General features: G+C 36.3%; 1 protein-coding gene across 1 annotated transcript in view; it reads right to left on the minus strand.

Annotated features, from left to right (window-relative positions):
- The window catches only part of LOC306876460 (kalirin-like), a 244973-nt gene continuing 232001 nt past the window's right edge, over positions 1-12972 (minus strand). The window contains exons 49-59 of the mRNA XM_079427634.1: positions 12072-12207; positions 11436-11498; positions 10214-10241; positions 9868-10030; positions 7560-7681; positions 7342-7473; positions 6878-7042; positions 5046-5124; positions 4740-4940; positions 4080-4218; positions 1-2591 (exon numbers count right to left, since the gene is read on the minus strand). Coding sequence (XP_079283760.1) covers positions 2046-2591; positions 4080-4218; positions 4740-4940; positions 5046-5124; positions 6878-7042; positions 7342-7473; positions 7560-7681; positions 9868-10030; positions 10214-10241; positions 11436-11498; positions 12072-12207 — 1774 coding nt within the window. The 3' untranslated portion in view covers positions 1-2045. The remainder of the gene's footprint in view (positions 2592-4079; positions 4219-4739; positions 4941-5045; positions 5125-6877; positions 7043-7341; positions 7474-7559; positions 7682-9867; positions 10031-10213; positions 10242-11435; positions 11499-12071; positions 12208-12972) is intronic.

The following is a 12972-nucleotide window of genomic DNA, read 5'->3' on the forward strand; positions in this document are numbered from 1 at the left end:
CTAAAAACAAAGCACAGTTTATTAAACATTCAGTAACAAACAAACAGCCCATATGAATCAAGAAAAACAATATTTCTGTTTTTGTTTGCAAATTTTACACACAGGCTTCTATACAATCCTATTGCAGGGGTATATGCATGAAGTAAAGATGTAAAGAGCAGATCTGGCTTTGTTTTTCAGAGATCTCCTGAGATGCTTTTCAAAGGATCTAGTTTGGGTGACCGCTACTGTAAAAATAGAAACAGAATCACGTTTGGGTTATTTTTATGTTGGTTGTTTTAGATGTGCTGAAATGAAACTAGGCCCAGATATTAGAGAGGTTATTAATGCAGAGCAGAGGAGCTGATGAAGTTAAACATGAGATGTAACGATTGTCCCAATGCAGTATTCACAGGTGTGTCATGCTGTATTGTCATTATAGTACAATGCTGTGTAATAATTCACTGGCCCTCACTAAACCTGTCTATTAGACTTCCTTTTCAGTCTTGATGGTAAAGGAGTGTATTTAGAGTGTATTCACTGATCAATTGATCAAGTGTTTATGAACTATGTGCGTCTGGCCTGTCAAAGCTGATACATGGCTGCTGTGTCAGTTTAATATATTACACCTCTGACGGCACATACAGCATACAGAACAATTATACAGTCAAACATAAACATATAACACATGGCATACCTGGACATTCCTACAATACATCAATGTGTTCAAAAATAATAAATTAAACAAGAAATTGTGTTTAAGGCTTTTGGGGTTTTTTCCTGGACATTGTGTTGGTATTTTATAAATTAATAAATTACCATTAAAAAGGTTGTTTGAGTAAGAGTTTTCTTATCTTATAAATGAATTAATACTTTTATTAATTGAGGATGTGTTAAATTAATCAAAGCGACAGTGGAGACTATTCATCAAAGAGTCTCGAAAACAAAGTACAACACGTTTTCAACATCATTGCTAATATGAGGAAATGTTTCTTGAGCATCAAATCAGCATATCTGAGTGATTTCTGAAAGATCATGTGACGTTGATGACTGGAGAAATGGCTTCTAAAAACTAAATTTTTAAATAATTCACAATGTTTTTTGTTTTTACTGTATTTTTGATCATATAAATGCAGCCTTGGTGAGCAAAACAGACCTTTAAAAAAAAAAAAAACACCTTTTATCTTATCGATCACAGACTTTTGAATGGTAGTGTAAATAAGTGCTGAACTGTAATAACTTTAGTCTGCAAATTGTCATTTCAACTCAGACAAATAAATAAATATCTATTTTAAGACATTCAAAATCCTCATTATGCCTAATAATACCAATGATGACACTCATGATCCCATACTATGGAAACTGAATACATTACAGGTTAAATGGTGGATGATCAGTTATTTCTACATGCAGGTATTTGTACAATAATTCTTACCTGTCAAATATTCTACATTCTTTCAATTATCTTAATGAACCTGTGAAAAATATATCTGCTGCAAGATGTTGGATCACTAAATTTCTTTTCACATCCAATCGTCAACCACATTCTATTACATTCTGTCATCATTCATTTACTCTCATGTTGCTCCAAACCCATATTTGAATTCGAGCATGAGTTAAAGTATCATAAAATTGAGGAATTGACTGTTCTCTTCTCATTGGACCTTTTATTACATTTTATTAATCTGGAAGTAAGTGAGTAAGTGATGACGAGTAAGTGATGACAGAATTCTCATTTTTTGTTAAACTTTTCCTGTAAAACCCCTCAATACAACTGAACATATAACAACACCCAACTACTAAGCCTTAATATGAAATTCAGTGATGTTACTACTCCTTGCTCTGCAATTCCTGCAATTCCCACAATTCCAGTGTACTTGTATTTTCTTAATCTATTAACTCCCCGGGCCACAAGTCATAATAGAGCAGACCAATGAACGCTACAGAAAACACTGTGTACAGTAAGTGCACATTCCTAATGATATGATATAATGTAAATGACATCTATTGTTGACATAGAGCATGTAACATGCTAGAATCTCTTTCCTCCAGCCCACGTTCTCGTCTCATAAGGTGTGTCCCATACTGCTGCTGACCAGTCCTTTAACATTTGTCACCGGTCTGACATCATGTAGCTGTTTGCGTCGGTCTATAAACGCAGCGAGTCTGACAGTGTCCAGCGGTGTTTTGGAGTAATCTCCACTATGAGCGCTGACCCATGGGTGCTGCAGACATGTGGCTGAGCTCGGCCTCTTCCTGGGGTCCTGATGAAGCGTGGACACAATGAAGTCTTTGGCGGCCTGGCTAACATCACTGAAGTACTCCTCAGGAAAGCAGAAATCCAGCCTGCAGATGTTGACGCAGGTCTCCTCTAGACTCTCATCCAGGAACGGGGAGACTCCGCTGAGCATGACATAGGCCAGCACCCCTACACTCCACACGTCTGTGGACAGGGACACCGGGGTGCCCTGGATGAGCTCTGGAGCAGCAAACTCAGGGTTCCCCAGGAGGAGATGCACGTAGCGGTGACCCGAAACCTGTACAGCATCGCCCAGGTCTGAGAGCTTCACGCAGGGCACCGGCACATGGAGGTCCACCAACAGGTTTTCAGGCTAAAGAATGAGAAAGACTTGAAAACTCAAGACTCTAAAGTAAGTTTCTAAACTCTTCTTTAGTGGTCACCTACTTACACTCTTAAAAATAAAGTTTCCAAAAGGGGTTTTTCACAGCGATGCCATAGAACAGTGGTTTTCAAACCTGTCCTGCAAGCACCCCTGCCCTGCACAGTATGTCTTGTATGTCTTGGTTCCCCAAAGAACCTTTCAATTAACAGTTCTTAAAAGAACATTAAAAGAGTTCTTAAAAGGGTGTGAAAAACATTTTAATACTCTAAAGAGCCTTTTTCCATTATAAAGAACCTTTTGTGGAATGAAAAGGTTCCATGGATGGTAAAGGTTCTTTGTGGAGCCATTGATGCCAATAAAGAACCTTTATTTTTAAGAGTGTAGTGGGTGCATGCTTGTACAAAACTAACAACTTAACAAACAACTTAAAATGCTACTGATGTGAATGTTTACCAGGGTGTTACAGGCTATGTGGTTCTTAAGGTGTTCTGAGTGCTTTTGGCACATTGCTGTGTGGTTGATAATTGTGTTTTTATCAAATTCCCTTTCAAAGAAAGTCAGTAGAACACTTCTGGACAGCCACGGTATTTTAAGCATGTAAGACCAACTCCTATCTACTTGAATGGAGAAATACAGAAATCTCATAAACGTCCTACATTTCAATAGCATATTTCAAATCAATAATGAAATCTGATATTAACTGTCTCTTAAATGCTATTTCTTACACTCATACATTAATATTTAAAAAACAATTTTTTTAGGTTGGTCCAGCCAATGCACATGTGCAGTGCTAAGTGCAAGTATACGGATACCTTTATTAGATCCACTGAATTGTGTCTTGGAGTCGTTCTCATTCATAGTAAAAAATGATCTTGGTGTATATGTAACCCCTTCGGTTTTACTCCCTTCATTTGCTCTGAGTGGGATTCGAACCAGTGTTTCTGGCGGAAGGTGGGCTAACAAGGATGCTAAAGACCTAGCGTCAGTCACTAGCATGCCTCTTGAAATCAGGGGAGTGAGGTTTACCCACACATCTCTTACTAGCTGGCCTCTGTAACACTCACCACCCTAAACCTCACTCCCATCCGGGTCACGGCACCAATGTAACCCCTCCGGTTCTACTCCCCATACACAGCTCTTACCAGCTGGCCGCTGTTACATATCTTGGCACACATCTTGGTTTATACACTCTTTGGTTTTATTTAGGTTTTTAGCATGCAGGGGTGTTCTAAGTTGCTAAGATGTTGCTAGGATCTTGGTGTACTGGGGTATTGCCCTAAGGTTATTAGGTTTTATTTACAGTAGGGTTTAGAACACTGCTGTATGGTTGCTATTTTGGCTGCTAGAGCATTGCTATGCAGTTGCTAAGGTGTTCTGAGTGGGTTGTTTTGGACAAGCGTCTGCTAAATGACCACTTTTTTACTAAATAAGGAGTTATTTTATTTTGCATGCTGATGTGGTGGTATGATGTTTTACCTTGAGGTCCAGGTGAGCTACTCTGCATGTGTGCAGGTGCTGCAGAGCTTCCAGAGTGTCTTTAATGAAGAATGCCACCTTCTCCTCCATCAGCTCATCGTGAGCCACCAGATAGTCCAGCAGACGCCCATCCTCAACCCTGAACACACATAAATATGATCATATCATTGCAGGTCATTCTTAAAAATAAATTCCACTTGAGTTTGTATGTGTGCGGAAAAAGAGATTGGTGTTCCACGAGGAGAATGTTCATCCTGTTTCATACAACAAAACAGACTAAAATCTCATCGGTAATTTTCTTTTTTTACTGAATATTTACTGAATAGATTTAGAATATGTTGAGTCTTGGAGCTCTACTCTGCAAGGGATGATGTCATTTTGTAGGTCATTTTGGAAGTGAGCATCATCCTGGTTACTTTGACAAAAGGTCAATAGGTCTTTTTTCCTGTTGGCTTTTAGATTATTGCAGAAAGCATGATTTTTATGATTCTTATACATTTTGTTCATCAAGACATAAGATAATCCCCATCGGGCGCTCTCTCTAATCAGGGCCCCTGGAATTGTGCCATGATGCCGTGCCCCCGTCTAGTCCCATAATTGTGTAATTGAGTGATGGGCTGTCAATGGAAGTGTATTTGCTTTTTAAACGGATTTACGCACAGCTCAAGAACCAGCATGTAGGCTGTGGGCGACTCATAGGTATCAATCAGCGCCACCAGCTGCGGATGCTGGACGTGACGCAGGATATCGGCCTCATGGGCCACCTGCTCTTTCTTCACCATCTTCTTATTGACAAACTTCACAGCAACCTCCTTCTTACTGGCTTTACTGAGACACTTCCTCACCACTGAGAAACGACCCCTAAAACAGAAAACACGCGTCAGCGGAGTTTGTTATTGACAGAATGAAGGATGATGGACTGCATTTTAATAAAAGTAAAAAAAAACAAAAAAAAAACAACTGTACCGTCCAATTTCACATAATTCTGTGAATGCAGATTCAAAGTTGTCTTTCCACTGGATTCCAGTGCCGTCATATGTCGAGGCTTCATAAAAGAGAAGAAAAAATTAGAGTATAAGAAATGTATTTGGAACAGATGAATCACACTATTTATAACGCTATTCCAAAACCTGGTGCTGCCTAGATAGACAATACTTTATAGGCATCATAGGTGCGCTTTTGACATGAAGACTTTTCCGAAAGGCATAGGTGGCATATTCTTTCTTGAATACTTTATTTTGGCTAAAATGGAAGGCAGCATTGCATGTATCTCACTAGTGTATATATGTATAACGCTGCTGCCAGGATTCTGACTAGAACCAGAAAATCTGAGCATATCACACCAGTCCTCAAGTCCTTACACTGGCTTCCAGTTACATTTAGGATTGATTTTAAAGTTCTTTTACTCGTTTATAAATCACTCAATGGCCTAGGACCTAAATACATGGCAGATATGCTCACTAAATATAAACCTAACAGACCACTCAGATCATTAGGACTGAGTCAGTTAGAAATACCAAGGGTCCACACAAAACAAGCTTTTAGCTATTATGCTGCCCGCAATTGGACCCAGCTTCCAGAAGAGATCAGATGTGCTAAAACAGTAGCTACATTTAAATCCAGACTCAAATCTGTTTAGCTGTGAATTTGTTGAATGAGCCCTGTGCTACATCCAAACTTGAATTGTATTTTATGTATAATCATTTTCTATTCTTAACTGTTTTAAATTCATTTTAAATCAATTTTTGTATCATTTTAAAAGTTTAAACAGAAGGCTAAAGTAAGTGCTGTGATGGTAAAGAGAATGTGGGCAAAGAAAGACAAGTGTGCTGGTTAATCAGTTGAATGTAGGACCTCTGAGTTCTATTTGTTTGGTTTATGATGGTCAAAGTAAGTAGGGGGTGAAGTAGTGGAATATTTAGGTGTTTTGGAAGTTTTTTTCACTTAGTGCAGAAGAGTTTGAACAAAGATTGAGAATATTTGTTTTTAAATTCCTTGTTTTCATTGATGTGATTATTATTTTTTTAATGACTGTTTTACTTCCTTTTATGTAAAAGCACTTTGAATTACCACGGTGTATGAAATGTGCTATATAAATAAACTTGCCTTACCTAAACTTGCCTTGCCTAGTGCTATCAAATGATTAATCGCATACAAAATAAAGGTTTTTGTTTGCATAGCATGTGTGTGTTCTGTGTATATTTATTATTTATACATAAATGTGGACATTCAATACAGTATATAATTTGAAAATATTCACATGTATTTACATGTCTATATTTATATTCATATAATTTATATTTCAAATAAATATATTTAATATATAAACAACCTATTTTCTGAATATACACATCAAACATATAGTATGTAAACAAACTTTTATTTTGGATGTGATCAATCACGATTAATCGTTATTATATATATATATATATATATATATATATATATATATATATATATATATATATATATATATATATATATATATATATATATACACACTAATATATATATATAACTAAAATGGATTATCTTCAAAGTGTATTAGTTTGGAACGTACATGATATTCTAGAATAGTCTTTCTAGAAGCAGCTTGTTGCTATTTATTCAGTGCTGCATATATATGCAGCACTGAATAAATAGCAACAAGCTGCTTCTAGAAAGACTATTCTAGAATATCATGTACGTTCCAAACTAATACACTTTGAAGATAATCCATTTTAGTTATGATACAGCTATCTAGACAGGAAGACGGTTCAATTTGGAAAAATACTTATGTTTGATTTGAGTGTATTGACCTGTGCTGGGTAATGTCACCATGTTTGAGGGTTCACTGGGTGGGCTGATGCCCCAGGGGTTACTGGCACTGACTCTGAACTGATAATGGCCACCGGGAATCAGATTCTCAATCTTCACACACACATCTGCAGTGGAGACCACCGACTTCTGCCACACCAGAGAGTCTGCACACAAATACATACACACAAAGGTTACAGACAAACAACAATTTAATATGAAATTATTATTTCTGAACGATCATGTGACATCGAAGATTAAAGTGATGTGACACTAAATGGCTAATACACTGTACATTAAACTCTAATTTCAAAAGACCAAAATTACTAGTTTTCCATTACATGACCCTGTTAAGTGTCTCTCATTACAACAGAAAACAAGCAGTAGTTCTCACTTCTCCCAGTGGATGTTTGTCTGTTTGACAATGCTGAGACCACTGGGAATTTACAACTGTGTAATTGTTTACCTTCCTGCCTGTATTCCACAGTGTAGCTGGAGATGGCAGAGTTTCCTGAGCTGGCTGGAGGAAGCCAGTGGACAATCACTGCAGTGCTGCTGGCTTCCTGTGCCACAGGCCGAGCAGGGGCTGCTGGGATACCTGCATCAGAGAACGTGTGGACATTCAAACATGTGGAAAGCTGAGTTGTACACTCCCAATCTTTATTCCTCTTTGTTTCTTTTTACCTTGTACTTTAATTGATGCAGATGAGGAGGCAGTGCCATGATCATTGACAGCTACACAGGTGTAGATGCCAGTATCCTGAGGCATCAGATTACAGATCTTCAACACTATATCACCTGATTCCCTAAAGTGGAGGAGGCACAGCACACAGAGAGAGCGTTACTTTAGAAAGCTACTTTCAGAAATAACAATAAAATGACACAATTATCATTTTATAAATCTTTAACGAAAGCAATTATATATACAAATACATATTTATATTCAAGTTGATTAGACTAGTATTATCTTTAAGCAGGTCATTTAATACAATTAAATGACATTTAATACAATATAAAGACAATTGTTTCATTGTTTAATTTTACAATTGTTTTATTAGTTATAATTCATTTGCGTTTTTATTGCTTAAATAAAATAGTTAATACAATAATGCACATAATACAGTTTTTTTATTCTTTTTATTTTAAATTTTTTAAGGTCATAATCCAAAACCAATCACCCACGTGAAAAATGAATTGCCCCCTTAAATGTAAAATCTGCTTTAGTTCAACCACATTGGAGGGATTTTTGATCATGAAATGCCCGTTTAAGTTCCTGCCACAGCATCTCAGCTGGAGTGAAGTCAGTGAAGTTTGAACCATTGTCTTGCTGCATAATCCAGTTGTGCTTGAGATTCAACTTCAACAGAAGATTTTCTGGTAGAGAGCAGAATTCATGTTTCCCTGAGTTATTGCAAGTTGCCCAGGCCCAAGCAAAACATCTCCACACCAGAACACTGCCACCACCATGCTTGACTGTATAAGTATGATGGGGTTTTTGTGTGTGTCTGTGTGTGTAATTCAGTGTTTGGCTTACATCAGATGTAACCCCTGTCTTCTAAACAGTTCCACTTTCATTTTCGGTCAGTATGTTCTGGTTAGTGGAATCAAGAACAGTGACCTTTATTGGTGCAAGAAAGGCCTCCAGTTCCTACAATGCTGTCCTTGGGTCTTTAGTAACTTCCTTGATGAGCTTTCGCTGTGCTTTTGAAGGAAGTTTGGAAGGTCGGCCACCTCTGGGAAGGTTTGATACTGTACTGATAAAGTTTTTTTTTCATTTATAGAGAATGGCTCTCACTGTGACTCTTTAGAGTTCAAGAGGCTTTGAAGTAGCTTTTCAATCTTTTTCAATCACCTTCCTCATCATTTTTGGAACTTCTTTCACCTTTAGTGTGTTACAGGAAAATGCCTTTTAACAAACTTTATGCAGTTGAAAAAGGTGTATTGAACAGGTGGAACAGGACTGGTGGTGATCAGGTCTGGTCGCGTCTAGTCCAGCTGAACACCATTATAAATGCAGTTTCATAGATTTGGGAATTAACTACAGGGGCACATACATTTTCCCATAGGCCTAGATAATTGTTTTGCTTTAATAAGTAACACTGTTTAAAACACAATTTTAAAACTGTGTTTTGTGTTTACTCAGGCTGCCTTTATGTTAGATTTTGTTTTAATTTCTGAAGCTTCTTATCTTTTTAGCATTGGGTGGGGATTGAAAAATTACAAGCCATGTTTTGTTTGTACAGTGCTTTTGTATAGGTGGGTTCAGAACCACAGTCAATGGTACAGTGGCAAAGAAAAAAAAACCTGAGGAATCATGGGGCAATTACATAACAATGAGACTTCCGAGGTTACATGGTACAGTTTTCCCACAAAACAAATTCAAAAGACATGATCTGAACTTGAATGTGAAACATTTCTTTGTTCCTCAACACTTTCTTGAAAGCAAGCATACTTTTGAGATTTTACTGCAATGTACACTCTTTCAAACACCCTTTCAAAAGGTACTTATATTAACATGCATTATTTGGGTCCTAATTAGTGCTGTCAAACGATTAATCACAATTAATCACATCCAAAATATTTTTTGTTTTGTTTATAGAATGTGTGTGTGTGTGTACTGTGTATATTTATTAAATACACACACACATACATGTATATATTTCAGAAAATAGGTTTGTGTTAGGTTTATATATTAAATATGTTATATTAATTATATGAATATAAATATATACATGTAAATAAAATATATACTGTATGGGTGTGTGTGTATTTATATATACATAATAAATAAACAGTACACATGCATATATTATGTAAACAAAAACGCAATTATTAGTTTGACAGCACTAGTTCTAATATATAAACAGGTATAGATGTGCCTTTGAGGTACTAATATGACCCCTTTATGGGGTAAATAAGTACAAATAAGTACCTTCTTACAGGGTACTGGCCCAGTGACAGATTAGCATTGTGACTGATTGTGGATTTGTACCTGATATTGATAGTGAATCGGTTATTGTTGACCAGCAGACTTTGATCGGGTCCTTTCAGGGTGATTGTGGGCTTGGGTCGAGCGCAGACTTTACAGCACAGAACCACCGTCTCCCCCAGAGCACACGTCACGTCCGCTAGAGGCGTCAGGAACTCCGGAGCCACTGTACATGAATATATAGCACAATGTCACCCTGATGGGTTTTCTTTCATCTCACTTCAATCAAGGAAATATTTAATTCCATTTCTAAAACAAGCTAAGGGTGACATATGTATAATCACAATACATACTAGCAGAAAATACAAACAAACTAAACATCACAGCATCTGTACATTAATAAACTCACCCTCTTGGATGAAATTAGGGTTCAGTAACTGCAAAACAGACAGATGAGTGTTACAGGTGCATACTTTAAGCATTCTAGACTATCAGAGAGTCATATAGAGCACTGAATCTTTCTACAAACACAAAAAAGGAGGAAGTTTTATGTTGTGTCATGTCTGCACAAGTCAACAGAGGGCAGTACCATTGCATACCATGATTTTTTGACACTGGCTGTGCTTGAAAGGACACAACTCATACTATTTTTTCCATATAAAGATAGGGGGGAATTGTAAGTGTTGTATGTTAGTATGCTATTTCGATTTCAGCCATTGTGTATGTTCAGAATAGCATACTAGCATTCTACTAACACCATTTCTGCAGAGTGCTATTATTGTATATTGTCAAATCCTGAATCCAGACCAAATACATTGGGAAAATCAGAGACATACATCCAGAGCACACTGCTTGTGATTTCCAGAAACACAATGTGCTCTGACTGACCTTGGATTTAACTTTTTTTTACTTGATTGGCAGCACGTAATATGGTGGCTGTCTATCTTTCAGTTAAAAGAGCCAGCCGTCTTTCTGACAGAGGCCTCACCTGGCAACCAAAAAAAGATTTTATCCTAATTTCAGTAAATCCTACTACTTTTTTTTCAGTGCTGGATATACCGCCCAGTATGCAGTAAGCATTAAGACTTTCTTTCAGTATTTCATTCTGAACATTGCCAAAAGCTTTACACTGGGGTTAAGGCCCATTCACACCAAGAACAAGAACTAAAACATTTACTACATTAGCAGCCATTCCAGACGATACCTGATATTAACATTGTTAATTATGAGTGTGTGATATGGTTATTTAGTTCATTCTGATGTGTGAATGGCAGTGAACATTTTTATCATTCATCAGATGGGGGGTGTTCTGAAAGTGATTTTATTTGAGCTGTGGTGTGAACTCCCTTGTTTTTATAGATTTAGAATGATTATGAAAACTTTATAGTTATAGTTAATGTCCTTGGTGTGAAAATGCCAGTCACTCCACACAATTAGTTAAAATAATAACTTATGCCAAATAAAAACAACTCTCTTGTAAAAAAAAGAGGTTTAGCTATTTCTTTAAATTAGAGCTTTAAAAAGCTCATCTATTTACTAATAAATTCAGTTTATTACAAAATAATAATTACAATAAATAATAATAATAATTTTTTTTATTGGGCAGCATGCATCGAGATCAGTATCTCTACCTCCATACTAGTTTTGGGGTCTAGTTCATCTTCACAATCAGACTCATCCGAGCTGCGGGAATCCTGTGGTTTGGGTCGAGAAAGAAGAATATTACACACTTACAATACAGAAATACAGAAGGATGGAGAACTCCAGGCCAAAATTACAGGAAGACAACAATTATGTTTTGAAATGAATTACTTATTAGTGTCATTAAATACAAATGAAGAAAATTGAAATTTTATACTGTGGCATTATACCGAAGAACAATAATAATAATGAAGTTTATTAAATACATTTTACTAAATTATTGAGATGATTATTAAAAACCTAAGACTGAAATATTTGGGTAAAAAACAACAACAACAACAAAAACAAACAAACCCATACCCAACCTTTATATTTTAAGTGACACATAGTTGTATTCCTCTTAAATTGTTAGCAGATTATGCAGTAATTATTCAACTCAATGTAAAATACGTAAAAAAAAGCTCATATTTGAAACATTGTTTGTGACTGTCAGTGTCATGCTTTCATTGGACAAACGCCAGCGGGGTGAGTGATGTGTTCAGTGTTTATTTCCACACAGGTGAGGATGCGCAGCACACACTCACACCCACACACACACACACACACACACACACCCTCCTACTCACTTTCACAGTGACTTTGCTGCTGAGAATTTCCTTTGGCTTACGCAGTCCATTCTCAACCTTAATGTCACTTTTGAGAGGTGCACTGTCCTTCTCTGCACGCTTGCGAGCACGAAGCGTGTTCCACGAGAGAGATTTCCTGTTGTGTTAAAACATCAAGTTTCATCACATCAAACCCACATACGCTGGAGGAAATGCAAATCTAACAGCGAGGAAAAGCAACTTAAAGTGCTTGAGGGGAAAAATGTTCTCAGCAGGGAAATGGGAGGGTCCACAAAAAGAAAAATCAAGACACTCGATACTGTTAACCTATTTTTAATATTAGCAAAATATAAAGAGTCTATCATCAAGAATCTTTTGTCCATTTCCAGAGACCTCAGAAAATACTTCAGCACACTGCATTTCAGTATCACACAAGTATAACTGATTTTTTGTTTTATCATATAGGACTCTAGAATCTATCAGATCTTGCATTAGATCTAAAACACTATTGTTGAAAAGTTTGGGGTCAGTAAGATGTCTGTCTATCTATCTTTTAAAGAAATTAATACTTTTAGCAATTGTGCATTAATAATGTGTGTAATGAATTATAATTATTCATAAAGTGTGTTGTAATACATTATATCTTATTGTAAAAAATTATAACTGAATTTAAAATGCATAGCGTAGCAATAAATTGATAAGTGTTATAATGTATTACTGTGGTTACAATTATTCATGAGATTGTACAATGCATTCATTATAAGGTGCATTACAAGGCATAGTTAATGCATTAAAACTACTTTTATAATGCATTATACATAAAGGCTTTAAGTAAAGTGTTATCGAATACTGTTATTTTAAACTGTGAGAATAATAATAATTTGCAATAATACAGTTTTAATTATATTTTTTATCAAATAAA

Source organism: Barbus barbus, assembly GCF_936440315.1.
Source record: "Barbus barbus genome assembly, chromosome: 10".
Taxonomy (NCBI): domain Eukaryota; kingdom Metazoa; phylum Chordata; class Actinopteri; order Cypriniformes; family Cyprinidae; genus Barbus; species Barbus barbus.